Source organism: Drosophila albomicans, chromosome 2R, assembly GCF_009650485.2.
Source record: "Drosophila albomicans strain 15112-1751.03 chromosome 2R, ASM965048v2, whole genome shotgun sequence".
Taxonomy (NCBI): domain Eukaryota; kingdom Metazoa; phylum Arthropoda; class Insecta; order Diptera; family Drosophilidae; genus Drosophila; species Drosophila albomicans.
This window is the reverse complement of record NC_047631.2, coordinates 23,098,367-23,121,083: the sequence shown is the minus strand read 5'-3', so window position 1 is coordinate 23,121,083 and position 22,717 is coordinate 23,098,367. Positions and strand designations below refer to the sequence as shown.

At 40.9% G+C, this 22,717-nt stretch overlaps 3 protein-coding genes across 5 annotated transcripts; all 3 read right to left on the bottom strand.

Moving 5' to 3' along the window:
* Positions 1-2,469: 2,469 nt before the first annotated feature.
* Positions 2,470-3,641, bottom strand: LOC117574978 (enhancer of split mgamma protein). Its single transcript, XM_034259044.2, has one exon. It carries the CDS (start codon positions 3,295-3,297, stop codon positions 2,659-2,661), a length of 639 nt encoding a protein of 212 aa, XP_034114935.1. The 5' UTR covers positions 3,298-3,641; the 3' UTR covers positions 2,470-2,658.
* Positions 3,642-4,940: 1,299 nt separating this feature from the next.
* Positions 4,941-6,297, bottom strand: LOC117575185 (enhancer of split mdelta protein). Its single transcript, XM_034259295.2, has one exon. It carries the CDS (start codon positions 5,909-5,911, stop codon positions 5,333-5,335), a length of 579 nt encoding a protein of 192 aa, XP_034115186.1. The 5' UTR covers positions 5,912-6,297; the 3' UTR covers positions 4,941-5,332.
* Positions 6,298-7,990: 1,693 nt separating this feature from the next.
* On the bottom strand, positions 7,991-21,116 carry LOC117573766 (neurofibromin). Of its 3 annotated transcripts, none has more exons than XM_034257161.2 (18): positions 20,959-21,116; positions 20,475-20,618; positions 20,012-20,396; positions 19,814-19,955; positions 19,158-19,745; positions 18,765-19,086; positions 18,154-18,706; positions 17,558-18,095; positions 15,908-17,499; positions 15,245-15,851; positions 12,832-15,187; positions 12,519-12,776; positions 12,362-12,457; positions 11,747-11,836; positions 11,177-11,379; positions 10,924-11,110; positions 10,698-10,863; positions 7,991-9,297 (listed from the first exon to the last, which is right to left on the bottom strand). In XM_034257161.2, the coding sequence occupies exons 1-18, from the start codon at positions 21,016-21,018 to the stop codon at positions 9,290-9,292; spliced, it is 8,295 nt and encodes a 2,764-aa protein (XP_034113052.1). In that variant the 5' UTR covers positions 21,019-21,116; the 3' UTR covers positions 7,991-9,289. The 3 variants fall into 3 exon arrangements, with proteins under 3 accessions (XP_034113052.1, XP_034113049.1, XP_034113050.1); XM_034257158.2 differs by lacking the exon at positions 7,991-9,297 and adding an exon at positions 10,128-10,503; XM_034257159.2 differs by lacking the exons at positions 7,991-9,297; positions 11,747-11,836 and adding an exon at positions 10,128-10,503.
* Between the last annotated feature and the right edge of the window lie 1,601 nt (positions 21,117-22,717).

Here is a 22,717-nt window from a genome sequence, read left to right as displayed (position 1 = left end):
CACACTCTCACATTATCTCTCGCTCGCTCTCGCTCTGACCATAAACAAACTAAATTGAGTTCGTTCGACAAAACGCTGCGACTGCGACTGCGACGACGAGCTGCGCGAGTTGCGAGTTGGCTTCGCGCATGCGCCGCGCCACAGGCCGCCTCTTATGATGCCTCTGCCCATGCCTCTGCCACTGCCCCTACCCCTACCCCTTCCCATTCGCTTTTTTGTATTTTGGGCTTACGTTGTGGTCTTAACGATCGTGTGTCCACAGTCATTACAATGTTGGCCAATGCGACGACGTCGACTTTGCCGCACACTTACCGCACGCTGCTTTTCTCTTTCAAGTCGCTGCAGCAGCAGCAGCAACGGCGGCAGCAACAGCAGCGTCAGCAACTCGCCTCCTCCTCGTGATCTTGCCCGTAAGTGGTCTTGTATCTTGAATACAGAAATACGTACAACAGGGACACACACACTCGCACACACGTACACACAGACAAACGCTTACATATAAAAAAAAGGGCAGGTGTGTCGATCGTGTGAGAACCACGTTCCAAACCATTTTCTCACGATCTTCGCTTCTGATATTTCTTTGTACCACAGTTCCTCTCGTCCCTCCATCCCCCTTGTACCACTGTCTGCCCGTCCGTCCCGTCTGTCAGTCTATTTGTGTGTGCGTGTGCTGGGACCCTTCAAGTGATTCGTATGCAGTTTGTGTATTGTAGATTTTTAATGACTTGGGCTTGCGTTCGAGAGCTCGAGTTTGTGTTTGAGCTCGAGCTCGAGCCTCGATCGTTTCGTTGCAGATCTTGAGCGTTTCGGGTTTTTGGGATTCGGTTTCGGTTACGTTGCAACACATTCGTTCATCATTCATCGGGTTTACCTTTAAGATTAAGTATCTTTTGTTGCTGCATGCATTTCCTTTTGCCGTTGTCGATCCCATTGCCTTTTTGCCATATTTTGCTTATTGTCATCTTTGGGTGTTGTTGTCGTGCCACAATTATGCTGCCTAGGGATGGGCGAGGATCAGTACTTACTTGTGATTTTTCACGGTTTTGATATTTGATCATTATGCAAATCAATTTTGTATTAAAGATTTCATTGTTGATTTCAGCTATAATTAAATCAGAGGATAAATAGAACATTTAAATACAAATTGGAGAAATTTAATAAGAACCTCCTTCGCATTGTAAGTCTCAAGATTTACTATTAATACCCTTGTCAAATCAGGCTACAGACTTTTAATCAGTGACAGAGTCAAGCATTGCCTAAAGGCCCTTCTTATTTTCTTATAACAATAAGATTTAACCGAGATTTATTTTTATGGGGAAATGCAAACAACTAGTGCTTAAGATTTTCCCTTTTTCCTAAGTTAACCCTCAGTTAACAATTTATTGACCCTTTAAAAGTGCCTTGAATTTAAATACTCTAGATTGTTAATCTTAATCAAGGTCGGAGTTATGCATCCCTAGAGTTACCCCCATATTTTTCATCGACGCGTCGAGTCGACTATTTTATGCTGTTGTCTTAAACTTCATTGATTGTTAACAGCTCAGGCGTCGGGGCTACTGGTCTTGGGGCAACAACAACAACAGCAAGAAAGACAGCAGCAGATAAGCAAATGATGCGGGCCAGCCAAAAAGTGATATCCTGTCTTGGTCCCAAGTTGTTGGATTGCCCTAGGGCAAGGCAATCATTTACTCTACTCGAATCTTTACCTGAATATCAGACAGAAAGACAGACAGACAGACAACCCAAGCAATTATGTGTGCATGTGTGTCTTACCTTGACCATTGTGTAGCGATGATTTTCTAGCTGAGTGGCCAAAAAGGATGGATTGAAGAATGGAATGACTCGATCCTTTGCTGGCCTTTGTTTTGGATCGACACGGCTCGGCTTTCTTTACAAGATTGAGCCTAAGGCTGAGCGACATTGTCGTAACTCGATTAGACACGCCAAGAGATAAGTCTCTAATTTTTTATTTCTGTCGGGTCGTCGTCTTATTGTGTGCACACGTGTTCAAGGGTTGCCTCATGTGTCCGCATGGACATCGACGGACGGTAGCTTCGTGACGGACATCGTCGTTTTATTTTACTTTTTTTGTTGGTTTTCTTCTCCCGGCCTTGGCATTGTTTTCGCTTTCTTTTGTTACAAGATTTCATCTTCTTTTTTTGGTCGCTGTTGGACTGGCATTCGTAACAATAAGATGAGGCAGGAAAATTACAACGAATTGGCTCAGAGGGTTCGATAAAATGTAGCAGCAGTTTAGGCTATGCTTAGGCTGGGTCACTTCCGTCTATTTGTATTGTGTACCTGGACGTATTCTCAGAAGCTGTTTGACCAATTGGACACTCCAATGTTTTCGTATCTCGATAAGAAGCTTTTCCACATAATTAGAGCTATTTAACAGAAGCTTTAAAGTAGCTGATCTGAAAAGTTTTGAATAATGACAAAATTTGTTTTGTTTTTCAATTTTTGCTATATAATTTAATTTATTAATCGTATTTATCACATGAACTGTGCCTCGGTTTAAAGCTTTTTTAGTGTTCTCTTGCTTAGATCAACTTAAAACTAAGTGGTAGTCAATGGAATCAGTAATTGACCCATTGACTTGGAAGACTTTTGCTATCATTAATGCTCTCTCCAACTCTATTCTTTTTTTTTCTCCTTTTACCAAGGCCGCCACACATTCTCCTCATCCTCGCTGTCGACCACCTCCTCAGTTTTGCTGACATCAATGCTGAGGCTGCTGGAGCAAGTGGTTAGCAGATGTTCGCTGGCCACACTGGAGTTGGGACTGCCGGCGTAGCTGGAGATGGGCGAGATGGGCACTGAGTAGGCATCACGGCTGGCAATGTGCACGGTCAGTGGCGATGTCACTGGCAGCACCTCTTTGACGGCAGGCTGCAGTTGATTGAGACGTTGTCCCAAATGTGTCATCAACTGTGTGCCCAGGCTGACATTCATACCAGGCAGTTGGGAGAGTGAACGGGAGACCTCGTTGACAGCATGAATGTAGCCAGAGCGGAATCCCTCAGCTGGTGTCAGTGTGTCGTCTCCACCATTGGCGCGTTTGTGTTTGCGCTGTTGCTTCATCTTCTGCAGATGTGTGACGGTCAACTCGAGAATGTCGGCCTTCTCCAAGCGTGTAACATGTTCGCCTTCCGACTCCAAGGTGGCAACCATCAGATCCTTGAGTTCGTCGAGGCACTTGTTAATGCGTGCTCGGCGCTTGCGTTCCAGCAATGGTTTCATCACTTTGCGGTACTGATACGTCTTCGACATTTCCGATACTTGCATTGAAGACATTTTGTAAGGATATTTTTTGTGTATTTCTTGTGCTGCGAGCTGTTGCTGCTCCGAGTGTGTAAGACGTTGTGTATGGTCTGGACGAGTGGCCGTTGCCTTTTATACGAAACCAGTCGAAAAACAACCCCCAAATGTGGTTCGTTCTCTCGGGTTGTTGGGTTCGTCGTCGCTGGGCTCTCGGGTTCCAGTGTGCTGGCATTTCGTGTGCAGCGTGTGCTGGCATGAGGGTTGTTGGTTGCTTGCTTGAGGACGTTGGCTCGACCCTTCCGCTGTTTCTTATTGTTCGTTTCGCTTTCTTATTGTTGGCACCCTTATCATCAGCATTGCAGGGAGCAGGATCACAGGATCGTTTGTATGTGTGTGTGCTTATGTTTGCCAGTATCGTGGGAAACACTTTCCTCCTTGGTTTCTCACACCAATATTCTGAGATCACCTGCTCAATGAGCAACGGAACGCTGCCCTTGCCATGGGAATATTATTTTTTTGCAGTTGTGGCGCAGCTGCCATTTCTAGATTTGTGTTATGATTTGCCTAAGAATGCTCGTGTATGGGCGAGCGAAAGGATAATGAACTGCACACTCATCTTGCCATCCCAGTTGTGTCCATTGGCGTGGGAACGCCAGACCCAGAATAGCAGAAGAGCATTTCAGCTGGGGCGTTTCACTTAGGCGGAGCAGCAGCGAGAGAGAGAGCAGCACTTCCTGTTTGTTGTGCATTGGTATTTCATTTCCCTGCTGCTCGCTCGTCTTGCACTTGTTGGCCGACTTTTGTAGCCAGCCAGTTATGATCCTGTGGGAACATTGCTCGTGTGCGACGAGTGTGCTTAATGTGTGTGTTCCCGTTGCCTTTTTAGGACCTGTCCCCCTCTGCTCTTGATCCTTGAGGACCTTTTTGTAAGTAAGTCGAGGTCGACTAGGGGCCAAGCGATGCTGTTCGATGCTCGACGTTGACGCTCGTTCCTGAGCTCGTTACTCGCGTGTGGCGCACGGTGGACACACTTCCGACTTTTGACTGTAAGTCGTACGCGTTCCAGACTCTTGTAATTGAGTAATGGAGTGTGGGCTGTTGGTGCTGTTGGGTGAATACCAAAGTGTACTGTAGGATTGATGGAACGATTAAAGGGGTTTTAAAATAAATGGTCGATTTAATAAAATGTCGTAATTTATTCGTAAGTAAAATAATGTAAAATTTATTATTAGATGTTTTAAATTATTGTTGTTGACATTAGCTAACGTAAGAAAATGTTTTGTCCCAAAAATAAATAAAAGTAAAGCTAACAAAACTAATTATTTTCTAATAACTATTTTCTAATTTATACAAAATATTTTTTTAAATAAAAATTTGGTAAATAGGAATTTGAATAACTTTATATATGATCTGTATTAACTTTGTTTAAGAGTTATATTTTATTTCAAAACAAATAACAATCAAAATTGTATTCTACACTTGCGAATAATATTTTTGTTGGGGAAACTTAATTGCTAAATTTTCAACACACAAAAAATCACAGCCCCTAAAAAATACGTTAAACGGTATTCTTATTTTTGAATATTTACCCTGGAATAATGTTATCTATATTTTTTTTTAAGACACTCAATTTGTTTATTTTAATAAATTTATTTTCAAATAAAATGTATGAGGAAAAGTATAAGGCTTAAAAAATTCTTAAATTACAGATTCATGTCATGTTTATATGTAAAACTAACAATAAGTTGAGATTCTTATAATTATGTATTCAAATGTTCATGTTAAAGCAGTTTGTACTTAAAATTAATTGGAAGATCTATGGGAAGCTCAATGTTATGTTTATAATATAAATTAAACTTATTGGTTAAACTATTTTCTACTGGAGATCAAATAAAAAAAACCAACTTATAAACTATCACAGGAACATCACATCATATCTTAATTCTAAGTACTTGAAAAACTGAGGCAAATGTTGGAAAACTTGATTGAAACTTAGCAAACTATAACCAGAGTAATAAAGCTCTCAATGTGCATGGTTGGTAAAGCTAAATAATTGGCAGCATGTAGTTCACCAGGGTCGCCAGACATCCTCTCCCTTGTCGAGATCTTCGTCTGGAGTTGTGGCACGCTGTTGCTTGCAATCCGCCAGGTTGACGGGCTCGCTGGCATCCTCGCTGGGCACGGGGCTGGGACTGTTGAGCTGATGCTTTATATCTTTCAGCTGATGTCCCAATTGCTTCATCAAATGTGTGCCAAACTTCAGATCTAAGCCGGGCACCGTAGAGAAGATATGTGAGACTTCGTAGGCAGCCTGTGTGTAGCCAGCACGAAATTTATCAAAGTTCAATTGGGTTGAAGACGGTGATGTTGGAGCGGTTGCGGCTGGTGTGATGGCAGCAGCACTTGTGCCACAAGCCAAACGCTGCTGCTGTTGGGTCTTTAGATAGTTAACCGTCAGCTCCAGTATGTCGGCCTTCTCCAGTTTGCTAACCTGTTCACCCTGCGCGTCCATTGTATCCACAATCAAATCTTTCAGCTCGTCCAAGTACAGATTCATGCGAGCACGACGCTTTCGCTCCAGCAATGGCTTGGTGACCTTGCGGTAGTGTTGTGTCTTTGTCATAAATCTTTGACCCTCCACGGCCATTGTGCTAATTTGACTGGGTCTGTGGTGCTGGCTTGGTTGTAAAATGTTGCAAGTTAATTTTAATATTTTGGACAGGCGAAATTGTATGTGTTGAAATGCTGCTCCGGAATCGAGCACTTGCTGCTGCTGTTCACCGCACGGTAGTCAGTTAAGAAATGATCTTGCCGCAAGGTAAACTGATCCTTTTTGTAGCTGCTGTAGCGTCGGCGACGCGTTCAGTGTACACTTGCAAAATCCTCCCCTAACTGCTACCACGCAACGCTCAAAACGATCAGAGCAGAGCAAAGCAAAGCAGAGCGGATCGTATCGTATCGGAACGAGAGGATCGTCAATCGTCTCGAAGTGCGTGTGTGTGGCTGAGGTTGTTTCTCTGCTTGTGGCAAGATTCCCTTCATGCTGCACGTGTGCGACATTAGCAAACTTGAAAGGGCTCGACTATGAAATACTCTGTTTTAGATTTTTACAAATTTGTTAAAAATAAAAATAAGTAAATATTTAAAATATATGTAAAATATAATAGAAGCGATATTTATTGACAACCTTTGGAATTTTAATTTTGAAATTGTAATTAAAATGAAAAATAAAATTCTGTTGTTTATCTCTAATAGTTTATTTGATTAATATTGTATTGACAGATACTATGTGAGAACATAATATACCCGATTTCTACATGGCCTGCAGTCTGTTACAAATGAACGGAAGCCCTTCAGTTACACTGCCAAAAATTTTGAAATAAATGTTCTAAAAATTTTAATATATTCAATAAATAATAATAATAATTATCAAATAAATTTAGCCTCTTTAAATATATAGCTTCCTTATAAGATATATATATATTAGTTTTCTCTCTGCGATTCATCATTGCTCATAATATTTCTCAGTGTGCAGGCATCTTACCGATCCTCATAGGGCGTACTCAGCGCCATTACGAGAGCGTCGCGTCGCTCTCTCATTCTCTCGTGCCGTCGCCGTGCGTCTGCGCAACAGGAACCGAGGCAAGATTAAGAGCATGAGCCACCAAAGACAAATCCCGATGAAGCAGAGCAACAACCACCACCAATGACAGCAGCAGCCTTGCACACGCACACATACACACGAGCTGGATGCGTGCAGCGTTTAACTGAGCCAACGACAACGCCATGACCTCGACCTGGCAGTGTGTGATGTGATGTGCTGTTTTGTGTCTGTGCTGCGCACACTCTTGCAACCGTGCCCCATGCGTGCCATTCCCGTTCCCTTTTGCTACCCTCACTTGTGCGGCATTGTTGGTTTTTCTTCGTTTCATCGTTTCTGTGTGTGCGAGTGCTTTGTTTTTGCGCTCTTCCCTTTGTCGTTGCAGGCAAGAGAGCGAGATCGAGACCCAGACCCAGACCTCATTTCCTCTTTGGCGCGACATTGCGTTACACTTACGGGAACGGGTCGCGCTCGCTTGGGCGAGCAACCACCGCAACCACCACCCGTAGCAGTGCCAGCCAGCCAGCCACTTGCCAGCCGGTGTTTGTCGTTGGCGTCGCATCGTGAGAAAGTTTACTTCAAGCATTCCCACAAGTATTGGCATTGGGTTCTCGAGATCTGGCTCGGTCAGCTGGCTGCCTGGCTCGCACTTGCTCGTTTGGCGCGTTTTGCGATTGCAACTGGGATTTGTGCCCATTGACAAAATTCACCTGCTCTGACTCAATGTTAGCCTTAGGGTGAGTGTGTGCCCATTCTGAGCGCAATTGAGGGTCGTTTAATCGTATGCATGAAATCGAGAAGTTAATGCAAAGACGACAACAACAACAACAATAACAACATAAACTGCACTTTATGATGATGGCACTGATTCCGTTTTTCGTCGTGGGGGAGGTTTTTCAGTGCTCTTAATGGCATTTGGTATTTGTTATTTGGGGTGCTTCGGAAATAAGTGCAAATATTTGCATAAGAAAGGACCGCGAGTGTAGATTCTGAGAAAAGATTAAGATTTTAGCTCTTAAACATATGAAAGATATTAGGCTTAGGATCGAAATACATATTTCCACCCATCCATTGCTTATCATTGCATACTTTTATGGAATAAATCAAATCAAGATATTTGTTTAAACATTTTATTGAGAGTAAATTAATTTGATCGACATTGTAATTGTACATTGATACTAGATTGGAAACATAAACATTTCGTAAATATCATTTAGATGTGCAAATGTTTTTGTTCCATCGTTTTTGTAAAATATTACAATATATAAGTTTCGATTTGAAATACATACACATATAGCAACACATACATTTATAGCACAATTACTTATACTGCAAACGTATTTTAACATTTTCCAATTTCGTTTTTGTTATACATCCATATTGTATACTCGTATATTAAATAGTTTTTCGCTCTAGTTAAGTTTGATTTAAAATTTATTAGTTGCTTTTGTCAATAAGTAAATTTTCTTGTGCTAGTTTTGGCTTATAAGAAAAGGAAGATAACGGACTTAATTGTTGCGCTTCATCATTTTACTAAACTGTTTAATAAGAGGTACAAATGTAAGTATAACGTTCGATTCGTTAAAACTATTTCGATTTACGATCTCTAAAATGTTGTTCTTTCTTTTCGTTGGCTTAAAACTAAGTTTGCATTAAAAGCGGACTGGGTTTGGTTTGCTTAATTGTAAAAGGGCTTTTGGTGTTTTAACAATTTTTATTAATACAAAAATAAATATATAAAAAAATGCATGTTCATGAAATAAATTAAGTAAAAATTGAAATGGAAGATGAGCTTAAGAAAGAAAAAAATATTAAATAAATGCCATTAATTACGAAATTTGTTAGTTGCAGCGGGAGATTCTCGTATAATACAAAATAATTAAAAGGCCGCATTCGCGTGCCGATATCTTAAAGCTTCTGGTGTTTGTTGTTAATGTAGTTATTTAATCAATTCTGGTACAAATGGTGCCGTTACGACCTGCCACGGCCATGGTCATCTCAGGAACTGGTGTGAGTAGGTTTACGTGCTTATTTATTATTTAAACTACATAATAATGTTTCATACTTGTATTAATAAAAACTACATACATCGAATTGATAATCGTTTTAAAATTGTTTTTCATCTTTTCGTATTTCTGCCAAAATATAATATGTTGTATAATTATATATATATATATCTTTATTATCTTTCTATATTTGTAGTATTCGTGGGGGTTCTCTCGCTTAACCAGCTGTTGCGATCTGCTTATATACATATGGACATACATATACAATATTTTCATTACACTTATCGTTTTGTTTTATGGTTTTGTACATTTTGTGGTTTTGGTTTTGGGTTCAGAAACATTTTTTAAACAGATTAAAAAAACGCATAACTTTTGCGATTAATGTGGTACGTCTAGTGCGTGGGTTTGTTGTTGTTATTCATGCAGCTGAAAATAAGACAGAAGAGGCATAAACATATACATAAATGTTGCAAAAATAATAAAAGTAGAAAAAGATACTAGGATAGTAGAGTTGGGATTGATAGGTACAAAAATAAAAACAGAGCTTATCTATTGGAGGCGTTAACTTTATATTATCTATTATCTAGTTTTTTTAGGGATTTCGTTTGCTCTTTTTGTAATCAAAATATATGTTTTTTCTATGTTATCTATGTTTGTAAAAAAAATATCGCTGTAACTTTTCGCTATATCTAATCTACGTTAAATGAAAACATTTTTAAAAACAGAAAATGTTGTATAAGCTTTTCTTTTCATTTGTTGGATTCATTTCGCAAGGTTTTAATTTACTGAAGGTTATTATGCAAAACGTTCTAAATCGCATGCATTAACTTGAGGTACAATATTTGTAGTTAAGTATGTTTTGTAATTCCATCTAGTATTCATTTAAATGTTTATATATGTATGTATATAGTGTATAATAAAATATGTGGCCCAAGTTACTACGCTGGCGATTCAATATAGTTGCGTGTTTAGTAACACGAGCCGATTTCTGCTTATTTAGTTATTTAATTATGAATATAACAAACGTTTACGACATCTACACTACGCTACAAAGTGCTAGACAATTAGTCGAAAATTTTTTGTAAATGCTTCAAGGTACTGATAAATATCATAAAATACAATTCTCAAGTATTCAAACATCAATTCGCTAATACTATAAAGTGCATTTATGTGTTGTAATTTTCACTGATTTTTGTTTTGCTATTTTGGTTTGTTTGTTTTAGATGTTGATAACAATTTGCATACACAATAGTAAATATTAGTTAGCACAATTGTCTGATTGTTTTGTGTGTATCTGTGTGTGTCTGTGGTGACAATTTTATAAGTGGCGCTTAGATAACTCTACATCCAATCGGAGAGTAGTTTCTACTTGCACACGATTTTGATGTTAATGCAAATGTGCTTTGGCGTATGCGTTTGTGTTTGTATGTGTGTGTGTGTGTGTATAATTTTGCTAAAGCTTGTTCAATATTTAATTGGGTTTTGGAATTTAATTGCTGTTGTGGGGCATTTAATGTGATGGACTTTCGTTCAATCGATGTTTGGCGCGTGATTTGCTGTGTGAGGCGCGTCGCAGCGAGGTGACGCTGCCGGAGCAGTTATCATAAAAGTCTAATGATTCCGATGAGAATGCTGTATATTAACGTAATGGTGTTTGCATAAAGAAAGAGTAAATAGAGAATATAACTTTTTATAAAATTCAGGTGTATCGAAAATATTATTTAAAAATTGTTGCTAAATAACTCGCTAGTTTCGCTAAAAGCAATTTTAATTATTTATGCAGCTAAGTTGAGTAATTATATCAACTAATTTAACTATTCACTTACCTTTGTCAGTGGGTGAGCCAAGCGTTAAGCTGCTCAAGCTGGAACTCAAATTATAGGGACGTGGAGAGGGTGGCACTGGAGCTGATTCATCGCCTGGCAAACATGTTTCCACCATAGCCTCCAAGCAGTTCACAAACAACTCCGACGACTCACCCATCATATTATACTACGAGCGACACACTTTAATAGTTAATCAAATCATTAACACATAAAATACAATACTTACCTTTGTGAAGGGACCAGCAAAACGCCAAAGTCCACCGAAGCCGCAACTCTGCAGAAAATGTAGTTGTTGCTGTGAGGGATCCTCGCTGGCCAGCATGTTCTGTATGATATTCTGCACTGAATTCAGCACAACTTGATCATGTGACACTGACAGTATATTATTGATCTTCTGATCCAGTAATGAATGACTGCCGACAACAAAGCATTTCATAAGATCACATAAGATATCACCAATGGTTATGGGATTTACTTACATGACTGGAAAGACTTTGGGAAAAACGACCGATCCCTCGGCCAAATACTGATAAAGCACGCGCGTTTCGCCCTCATCTGATGAGTATTTGACGAGGGTCGCCAGTACAGTTAAAACTAGTGCTTGTATAGACAGATCGGGCAGCACCTCAGGATCGAGCAAGACATTTGATTCATTTGACACTGACGAGCGTGAACCGCGTTCCTGTCGATGATGATCGCATTGAAATAAATTAGTTATTTTAAAAATAATTAAACATAGCTAATACGAGACATTGAGATATTAAAAGCTATTAAGATTCGTGAAGCGTTATTATACTTTGAAAAAACTACGTTAAAGGTGTTTAAATTGATTTAATTATGATGAATTTAATGGGAGTTTCAGCAAACAGGCAAAGCCATGCATAAATGAAATGTTTTTAAAATGAAATAAATCGTATATACAATAATTAATCTAGTAAGGCCTAGTAGCAAGTATTATTAATTTAGGGTTTGGGGTCATAAGATTGGGTATTAGTGAATAGTAGTATTACAGTTAAGAGAGGGAGAGAAAGAGTTTTGTTAGGCAGTACCTGACGTTCTTCGATGCCGCTAGCATTATTCGGATCCTTTGTGGTTGGTACCGAAAATGAGCGTTGAGTTTTGAATAATACTCGCGCATTCTACGATTGTATAGCACAGTTGGTGTGATGTTGTTGTTGTTGATGTCGTTGTAGTGGTTATAGTTGTATTTGTTTATTGTAATATATATTTGAAGTTTGTCAATCAAATCAAACGTAAATCAAATGACATGTTCATGCGTAGTAGTTTACGTAATTATACAGAAATATTGATGAGTTACAAGCACCAATTAGATGTAAGAGTCAGCAGGCATATATAGTAGTATATTGAGTATATAGGAGTTACATTGTGATAAATGTATGTTACGGTTTTTATTTGATTTTTTTTTATTCAAAACAAACATAAAAAGAGATAAGAAAAAATATCATTGAACGATTAATTAATTAGTTATGCAAAGGCTGATTTCGATAGAGTCGAGAATACATAGGCGGAATGTATATGTAATCTTAATATAACAACTGGATAGCCAAAAGTTACTATAGCAAATGGTTATAACAACTTTTGTACAACAAATTTCTTTAAGTAATCACATACGTCAAATCTTTGATTTTTATGAATCAGCTTACCTGAAGTGTGGGTACTTTGTGTTGTCGCGCAAACTGTAAAGCTGATTGATCCAAAATATCCCAACTCTTTTGCCGACGCGACAACGGCTGGCCAATCTGTGTGCAAAGAAGGATATATAAATCTAGAGCGATGCATAGTTGCTTAGTTGATGCTTACAGTCGACACGCCGTTAGGTACTTCACCGTTGTCCATGCTGCTGCAGCTGAGATCTGCAGGCCAGCGTGGCAGCGCATGCTTTACATGACAGCGGGAGCGCACCTCCTCGGAGACTGCCACGAGCGCTGTTAGATAGGCCACACTGTCTGGCGTCACCTCAAATTTGTCACGATGCAGCGGCTTAGCGATAATGCCCAGCAGCATGGTGAGTACACGGGACGTTCGGGACACAGTGGTTGGCGTGGGATGTCGGAAACCCTGAAATAGCAGGTATATGTAGCCTGTGGACACCTGTAGTGCATGAACAACTTACCTTAATGAGATGTCCCACAAGAGCAAAGTGGAAATTGCTGCGGAAAGACAAACCAACAGCATGATCCAGTTGCTTGAAATGCCACTCGAGCTTCTCGCGTGTTTTCATCATAACCTCAGCTATAGTTTCCGTTCTATCAAAGCAACCTTGCGACTTAAGCGTATGCAGATTCTGTTCCAGCAAAGCTAGACCAGCACCATAGAGCGTTATCTCATCCAGCTGCAGCACAGAGATGGCCACCCAGAAGAGAGCTCGATGTATGGGCGACTCCGGACGCAAAAGCGGCTGAATGCGTGTTAGGCACATAACCAAAGCCTCAATTAAAATCAAATCGTTGAAGGATTCCAGAGCCTTGACCAATATACGCAGCAGTTGCTTAACCTCATGATCTGTCACGCTCTTGCTGATGCAACCATAGACGATGAGAGCTCGGGGTTGTAGCGCTGGATTGTAGCAGAAGGCGAAACTGCGTGCCAACGAAGTCCAAGTGTGCAGCCATTCACAGTCGGGCACATCGCGCATACAGGCCTCCATGATTTCTAGCAGTGCGTCCGTGATAACCTCCAGTGAGGGCAACGAGAGTCGCTCACGATCTGCAGGCAATGGCTGAGTAACACGTTCATTGCCCAACCATTTGTCTGTTGGATGGCGACAGCTGGAGCGGAAGGCAGTCACAGCCGCGGATTTGACTTTGCTAATGCCGAAGAGCAAATAGAATTTGGGTAGCGAGAATTCATCTAGCGATAGGCGCAGGACACGTTGAGCTTCCTCGCCAAACGAGGGATTCGTGCATGTGCAGAGTGAGTGTATAATATTGATGACCAAGCCATGTGTTGATGCCCGCATAGAGAGCGATCCAGAACAGACCAAAAACGTAATAGTGTGGAATAGATAGGGCACCGAGGTGGCCACGTCCAAGCAGTTATTGAACGATAACATGAGTAGATAGCGTCCTAGTATGGCAATGTCGTCCCACATCATGTGCTGTTCTAGATATTGCGTGGGGTTCGTGCATGACTTGTCCATGACACGACACATGCGTGTTATGACCTTCTTCGATACCAATTGGACATTGGCAGAAGCTAGTGCTACAGCCGTATCGGCCATAATCTCTACTTGAGGCGATCCTAAGCCGTAGGTAATCGATTTGTGCAGGAAATTATCCAGCACCATGTCAATGAGCTCTGGTATTTGGCCAATGGAGCCCCAGATTTTCGCCTGCACTGAGGGATACATTTCCTTTTGATCGATGGTCAGACAGATGAGTTTGTCCAGAATCTGTGAGACTTTTAGTTTTTTGGCATCATCATTGGACTTACAGAATTTTGTTAAGTTCTTTAGCCACGGCGTCATATACTCCAAGCACAAATGTTTCAGCTCAATGGTGCTGCGTTGGAAGCCTTGTATGGACTCCTCCAGAAACTCCAGTGTGAGATGGGGTTCATTAGTGGCCAACTTCTCACTCACGGACTTAATGAAAATAGTATTGTTGGAGGGTATACATAGACCTTGCGTCTCCAACAACTGTCCTTCAATCTTAAGGTCAAATGTGGCTGTTAAAGCGCATAGCAAATTGTAGGCTGCTGTGCGCAGATTGGGATCACATGAGCCCAGATTAAGAAGCGCCATGTTTAGAAGTGTGCCTGGCACATCTTTGGGTCGTATTTTTTGATGCACTGTAACTGAGTCAGGCTGGCTGAGTTCCCAGCGATTTCGTATGTGTATTATAGCCTGTACGATGTTGTCACAGTCGTTGTGAATGAAACTCAGCTGGCCACTTTCGTTGGTTATGGATAAAGTGAATTGGTTATCGTCTACCAAGCAAACTTCCTCAATTTCTGAGGCGTAGTAAACATCATTGAGCAGCACGGAATGCGCTAATACTTTGGTCTTTTCGGCGGACGTTATCTGTAGAGCTGTGGGACCCACTTTGATGGCTACTTTCGTGTCTTTGTGACTAAGTTTTAGAGCGTTACTAAACACCTTTAGATCCTCGTCCAGTGAGAGCGTGGCGCCTGGCAGCTTCTGTTGCTCGGCATCAATAAAATCGCTTAGCTTGTTTGGTGACTCCAGGAACATAAGCTTTCGATTACCCTTGAGCGGTGCCAGTATGCGATCGTGGAACTTTGTGTATTCGCGTACCCACGAATTGCAATTGTAAATGTAAACCGCATGCACATTATCATAGGCTACGGTGGGTAGCACATAAAACCATTTCTGCAGGAATTCTGTGCGGAAGCGATTATCGGAGCAGGTGTGCGTAAAGTCGATGACCACTTCGAAGGGCGAGTGACAGAATGGTTTAAGCGTAAGAATAACATGGTAAATCAACAAATCTCCATTAGTTTCGCCAATTCTGTAAAATAAACCAAAAATTATCAAATATTCATCAATATGAAATAGTTTAACATACTTATATCGCCTGGCTATGTAATAGAAAACAGGATACCCTGATTTGCTGGTGCCTGCTTGATAGAATATGTTCATGGATTTGAGTGTCTTGAATTCCTCCTTTTCGTGCATTTGATGCTTGACCATAATTTCTTCGAAGTTGGTCGAGGACATATCAATGGAGCTCCAACGCGCATACGAGCTGAACATCATGTGTGAGTCAACGGGTTTGTGCTCTGGTGGACCCAAGTACGCCAACAGAGTGGCCATCTTATCAAAAGGCCGTCGACCAACGGCCTTGTGATCTCGACTACTGGACAAATAGTCACCAATCTTTTCCTGATGCGTCCACAGCAAACGATGTAGAGCTAACACATTTGCATCAGAGATAAAGCTCATGCTGTGCGACGTCTGATCTACGGTCTCGCAATCGGAAGCAATTTGTATAAAGAAGCGTCGACCGGCCTCAAAATGATCTCTCAAAAAGTCATTAAAGCAAAGCATGTGCTGTTCTTTGGAGAACTCTACGTGGTTAGCAATGTTCTGCAGTATCTTCGACATTAGCATTAATCCTCGCTTAGCCGAACTGGGCACCTGTTTGCCAACAATACCCAGTTCTTGCGGCGAAACTGAAAGAAAGACATAATATGTTATTAAGATTAACTATTATTAAACTAAAACTTACCTATAGCCGGATTGATGAAGCGTAGAAAGATGACTGTGCCCACGGCACCGATATTGTTCTGCAGCAGATTGGGGAATCGTTTGCTAAGCACCTGGTATAGGCAATGGCACATGGAACGCAACTGTGGCGGAAAGCGATCTGAAGAATTGATAATGGCATCAAACACTTTCTGTGTAAGTGCTATCAAATTGTTGCGGTGTTCTTCAATGTCTTCTGTGGGCTCTAGTCTTGCTGGATCTACCTCAAAGCAGGTCTCCTCTTGATCATCGAGCAGTGGTCGAATGAGCGGTTCCAGAAGCATTTGCAGATAGCTGGCACCATAGATCTTAAAGCAGAATGCCATAATTTTGCTGCCCAAGGAATTGCCACGGAAGAGCGTCTGCATACAGTCCGAAACCTCAACTTCGCGATAGAACATATTCCATAGCAACGGAGAGAGCAAATGCTTAGCATCAAAGAGTGTGACTAACACACGAGCGAGTTCATCCATTTGCGCTGTGGTCACTACGTTTGCCAAAGCCATGGCAATGGGCAATTCACCCTTGTCACTGATCATGGTTACGAGCTGTACCAGCTGCTCGAATCGATCCGCCAGCACCGTTTCAGCAAGCGTGTCAAACTCTGTGCCCTGTTGCAGAATTTGTGTGAGAACTTCCATGAAAGCGGCGCGTGTTTGTAAATCAGGATTATAGCCCAGATCGATGGAGTGCATTAGGCCAGAGTCAATGTTGGCGCCCAATAGATTAGACATTGCTTGAATGGTAGCATTTCTGAGTGCTGTCAATTTACCAGCTGCCATCCGTGGTCGTGGCGGCAACAGAGGTGTATTATTCAGCTCTTTTTCTGCCTCAGAGCTATCAATACAATCGTTAAGTAGGTTCATAAAGAGCGTAAAGTACTTCAAAAACAATGCGCTCTTGGCATCCATCAGATCTCCACGATCCGATTCCTCCGGTTGTAATGGAAGTCCACGAAGTAAAGCAGCCACTGCCTCCATGCAAGCCTGATCCAGATCACGGAATATTATCGACGTATTAGTCAGTATTGAGGCATCTGCAGAGCTGGGTGGTGCTATTTGGTGCGATGTTCCCATAACCCAGTCAGTTAGATATTCAACTAGTTTGTTGCGGAATTTCATCTCCTGGCGGAAGGCCAAATCATCTCGACGCTTCATCATGACCTCCACGAGTTGACATAATTTTGTCTTGATTCTTATGGCATAGACATTCATGTCCAAATGACGCACATAGCGCACAATGCCCAACATCATGCCTTCGATACTGGTTACTCCCAAATGCTCCGACGGCGACGGCTGGTCATTGTTCGGATCCTTACTCGCCTTGGGATCCAGTATGGATTTCATTATATAAATGGTATGTTCGATGAATTGAGTATTTATATCCGTTACATTTACATTGACCTGGCCTTGTTGGTCGAAGAACTTTTCCACTATGGCTCTGACCTGATCAAAGAGTATGGGATAAAGTTGTGTAGACATTTCTTCGCCCACTAGTTCCTTAACGTTTTTCTGTATGTTGAGACCCAACTTCTCATTGCTGCACACCAACAGACGCAACAGCTGACCAATAAATCTACAAGAAAAATGTTGTATTAATTACATTCCTATTAATGTATATAGTGTATACGTACTGTGTTACCGCGCAATAGCTCACATCTTGTGGAGGCGCTGGTGGTATCGTAGACAAGGACACTGTGCTGGGATGTAGAGAACCATGGCCAGAGCTGGTTGAGCTTGAGTAGAGCGATGCTTGCGCCAGCGATGCCACTGATGAATTGTTTTGCGATTGCTGCAATAAAATCTGTCGATTGCTGTTGCGTTTCTGCAGGCAAACACCACCAAGTGCGAGAAGAAACCATGTCATATTGGCCCATTCGTTGATTTGCTCCTCCAGATCGTGTTCAGAACTTTGGTGGCTGGCTCGTCGCTTGCCCATGCCTCGATGGAACATTTCTGCCTGCGCATCCTCTGTCTTTAGCTTGGGATAAGTTTGAAGCACCTTGCTGGATACCTCCCAATTGCGAAACGTTTCTTCCCAGGCAGGTTGAACACCGTGTACACAGTGCTCGATTTTACGCAAGAGAGTCATGATACGCTTCTGTAATGTTAGGCGACTCAGCACATTGCCATGACTATTGTCGAAGAAGCAGATGCGCGTGTCCGTGGCAGCTATGATAGAAATGGAAAATATAATGTATTCACACAAATTAAAGTTGTGTTCACTTACATGAAGAGAGCTGTGCCAGTTCCTGGTAGATGTGATAATTGGGCATTATGAAACCCACGGTCAATTCATCTGAGCTGCAGCAGATCTCTGCTTCTTCGCAAAGTAAACCAAAGCATGACAGTGATGTCAGCACGGCATCCAAATCGACGCTCCATAGGTACATGAAGAAGACCACTTCCATTTTAATGTGCGCCTGCTTGCAAATAGCAATCTGGCTGCCAACATGGGCATAGTCCTTGTGACGTTGCAGGAACGTATTTCGGCAGATAAGTATTTCACGCAGCCACTTGAGCACGTCCGTATAGTTGGCGATCTGATGTTGTATCAGCTTTTGCGAAATGGAGAACAGCACCTGCGAGCTGACATCCCAAAATGTATTTATGGGTGCCTCAGGATTCCAAACTTCTATTTTTTCGGGTGCATGCAACGCTAGCAATGCCTCCATGGCTTCTTGGGCGACATCAGGTAAAGTTGTTTGATGCACCAGACTGACTAAACCATTAATGAGTTCTAGTGTGGAGCTCTGCACTTCATGTGCGACTTTTCCTTGCGTCTGCAATTAAAATAGAAATGAATCAATGCTTTTAATGATAATCGAAATATTATCTTACATTTAATAATAGAGTGGGATCGGCGTGTATAAGGCGCACAAGGAGTAGCAACAGCATCTTGTGAGCTGGTCCCTCTTCGGCACGTGTGAGACCCTTCTGTGTGTCCTTAGACTTGAGCGTTAGTGACGTTATGTATCGTAGCGGCGTGTGAGCAATGTAGCCTTGCGTTGCCTTGTTGAGCGTATCCGTAAAAAGAGCACGCAGCTCAGCGGAACGATAATGGACTACATCGGTCTGTGGCCACCAAGGAAGACGCGGCTGATTGACAATCCGAAAGGGATTCTTGTTCTGTAGCCGGAAGTCCACGTAAATGTGTGCCAATCTAAAGTAATGCAAGAATTGTATTAATTAGGCATATGTATTAAATATAACTTTCGGAAGTTTGAAACTCACCGCAGCAGCGAACATACAATTACAAAATGGTAGGCTTGCGGTGAGGAGAGATTAAGGCAAACCTTGAGAGCTTCTATATTGTGGGGATTGATGCGGAAACAGGATACCCAGCAGTCAATCATTAGTTCGATATCGGCGAAATTGTAACCTTGTCCGCGTGAGAAAGGCTTCACGGGATTAAAGAGCAGCGCCTTGAGATCATTTATAAAGTATTGCACCAATTTGAAGACCACATTATTGGAATCATTGATGTTGATATAAGTGGATGCTTTGCAAAGCTTGACACATGCTATGGCTGACGATTCAGTAACTTGTTTTGAGGGCGAATGTGGACCTAGTCCACGTTTAATGCTCTCAATGAATTGTCTGGCTGAAAAGTCTTTGTCACGCGATGTCGATGATGCTGACTTTGATGGCACTTTTTCTTTCTCTTTCTCCTTTTCAGACTGCTGCAGTTCGTTGACAGTGGCCTCAAGACTAGAGGGATTCAGTATGAGCAATAACATTTGTAGTGGCCACACTAAAGTTTTGCTTTTCTTGTTTTCGGTTTTGAAATACTCCACAAAGTCCAGAAGGGGTTCCCAGCATCTGTAAGAAAAGAATTTCGCTTAGTAAAAAGTACAAAGGATTTATGTAATCTAATCTATAGTGCTCACGTAGATATGTCTCGATTTGTGCCACGCTGCAAGTCCTGAAACTCTTGTGGATGATATTCGATCCAGTTCCAAATGGCTTTCTCCAACGAGTAAAGTAAAATTAGCGGCGGTGCGCGCTTTGAGCGAAATTTAGTAATAGTTTCTGCAAACGAAAACAAATGTACTTCTTATAAAATCCCATCTATGGTATATGCTTACCCTGCAACAACTTGGTTAGCTTGATCATGTCCATATCAATGTGCTGTATTAATTCAATGTCGTTGTAGTCGGGGTTCTCCTCGGAGCACGATGTCAACTCCTGTATGCGTGCTGAGATTCGATTGAATACGGCGGAGAAGTGATTCTGAGATAATGCAAAGAGCACTTTCGAGGCAAGAGCTTTCAATTGAGCAGCATTTGGATTGTTGTCGCTTTGCACGTCCACAAATTGTGAAATTTCGCGAAGCAACAATTTGACATTCATCGCCTCCTCGAAACGTGCTGTATCCTTGGTTTGGTTGGTTAGACATCGTTCCAAGGTGGTCAATATAATGACCAGTGATTCGAAATAACATCGTTCTGGCTCATGTCGATTTTGTAGTGCCTTTAAAAGCACATAAATATTATTATTAGATTTCAATGAATTAAACATGTTAATATTTATTAAAGCGAAATAGCTTACCGCCTCGTTGACCCGCTGCAACATCTTGGTCAAGCCGGAAATTACCAGCGAGAAGCGGTAGCGCGAGATGTGTATGAGACATGCCACCAACTGGTCCTGGCTCATGCGCGCCTGCGTTCCATAGGCACCGATTTTGTTTGGCAGCTGCGGATAAAACACATAAATTTTATTACTTCAGATTTTGATTGAAATGCTAAATATGTGTATGTATTCTTGTAAGCAGCAGAGCATAAATATTTTACTCATAAATGGTAACGTAAATAATAACCGGGAAAACTACACGAGAATGAGTGCTTCGTTACATCGCAACGACGTCTTTGCTCTTCAGTTCATTCATGAAGTTGTCACCGGCCCCACAGCCACCAAAGACCCCCGTTTATAGCAGCACCCACCCACACCAAAACAACACCAGCAGCAGGTACATTTTTTCACTTTACGCAAAGCGCTGCGACACACCACATTAAAAGACTTGTAAAACACGTACCTGATCCTCAAATCTTGCGAGCAGACCAGTCGCCCATTCTCCAGGCTTCTGAGTAGCCATTGTGCAGTTATTTGAGATATTTTGAAAGCTTTTTTCACTGCATTTTTAATAAAAACTACAAAGTTTTGTAATGTTGCTGTCAAAACGATGGCTGAGGTTTCTTGTGTGTGTGCGTGAATGCAGAACGATTGTGAGGTACACAGGTTTCAAGGGAGTGCGCAACAATTGGCTCTCATTACACATGACGTCACATTTAACCACATTCATGTGTTCGCATTGGGGTTTATTCTTAAATGTAAATATAGTAATTATCAAATCATAAGAAATTATATAAACCGATTATTAAGCAGAATGGTTTATAAATTTTCAGCGACTTTCTTGTACTAAATCAATAATATAATTTTAAAATGTGACGTCATGCGCCAAATGCAAGACTTGCGCAATACGGAATCTTGTATTTCACAATCATGTGTATGGCTTGATATCATTTCGAACATTTATCGATAGTTTTATAATCGCGAGCAAGACGCTTCCTGTCAGAATTAAGTTGAGTGCCGGCTAATTGCAAAATTTCGTGAAATAACAAAGTTAAACGTTCCGGATTGATATTACTAATTATGCTATCTATAATGCATGTACATTTGGAATTGTGCCAAACATCATTTTGCTTTTGGACTTTAAAAAACAGGGAAATGCAATTTGCTGCATTCCCGCCATTACAACGACGACCCGATTTACGAGCTCTACAGTGCTTCGGTAAGTGTTTAATGGTGTGCCTGTGGACTTTTGCAAAAGGCACATACAAAATTATGAAAACCAGAAATTTGTGTAATATAATATTTAGATTAACGAAATATTTACTTTTCCGTTATTTTTAATTTGATTTCAAAATGAATACAATGCACTTAAAACGGTCACACCGTGTTGATTTCCAATTCAATTTATCGATATTAAACAAGTGCGCGAGTGCTGCCAATAATTTAAAAGTGCTCAAAAGTGCTGCCACTCAATCACGGAAAGTGGTGCCAAACCATCATTTCGATTTAAAAACAAAATTGATTTAAATTTTGTAAGTATTTGTATTTTTAGTTTATTTAATGTATCTTTTTTATGCATAACAAATGTTTTTTTAAGTTATTGAATTTGTCTGGTAGTGTATGTTACTTGTTGCAGCTGTTGTGTCAATCTCTGTGTGGGTTGTGCAAATACATAATACGTATTTTCAAATTACATAATTTTAATTATGTATACCATATATAACGTTTCGTAAATACATATTCAGCATGTCGAGCGTATATACGAAGTTACAAATCGATTTCATTGTATTCTGAAGTTGCCTTTTAATAAGTTCATTTCAACATTTCATTTTCTAATATTGTACGGTATAAAGTTTAGTTTAGCTATCTAAAAAACACATGTACAGTCGCAATATATGTATTTATTGAAAACTTGCGTTATTTTTGAAATAACATCGCCTTAGGTGAAAAAAATAGTATTAACATAGAATTATGCTTACTTGTGTTTTGGATTTGTTGGCCGTTTGGGAAGTGTTTCGTTTTTGTTTTTTGGTTTTCTTATTTAGGGGAAACAAATAAGTGCAATATATCAAATATCAAGTTACGAATATTACAAAATTATTGAAATTGTTATACAATTATTGTTGTGAGCTTGAGAACAGGTACGCAAAATATTTGTAGGTTTTGCAAATTGTCCCTTTTGATTACTCTTGCATTGCATTTCTCTTATATCGTTTTAAATG

Coding starts and splice junctions, on each gene's coding strand:
- LOC117574978 (XM_034259044.2), bottom strand. CDS start 3,297: ATGTCTTCAATGCAAGTATCGGAAATGTCGAAGACGTATCAGTACCGC.
- LOC117575185 (XM_034259295.2), bottom strand. CDS start 5,911: ATGGCCGTGGAGGGTCAAAGATTTATGACAAAGACACAACACTACCGC.
- LOC117573766 (XM_034257158.2), bottom strand. CDS start 21,018: ATGGCTACTCAGAAGCCTGGAGAATGGGCGACTGGTCTGCTCGCAAGA. Junction 19,087..19,157: donor ATTGTATGTTCGCTGCTGCG/GTGAGTTTCAAA, acceptor GCATTACTTTAG/ATTGGCACACATTTACGTGG. Junction 17,500..17,557: donor AGCTATTGCGCGGTAACACA/GTACGTATACAC, acceptor TTTTTCTTGTAG/ATTTATTGGTCAGCTGTTGC.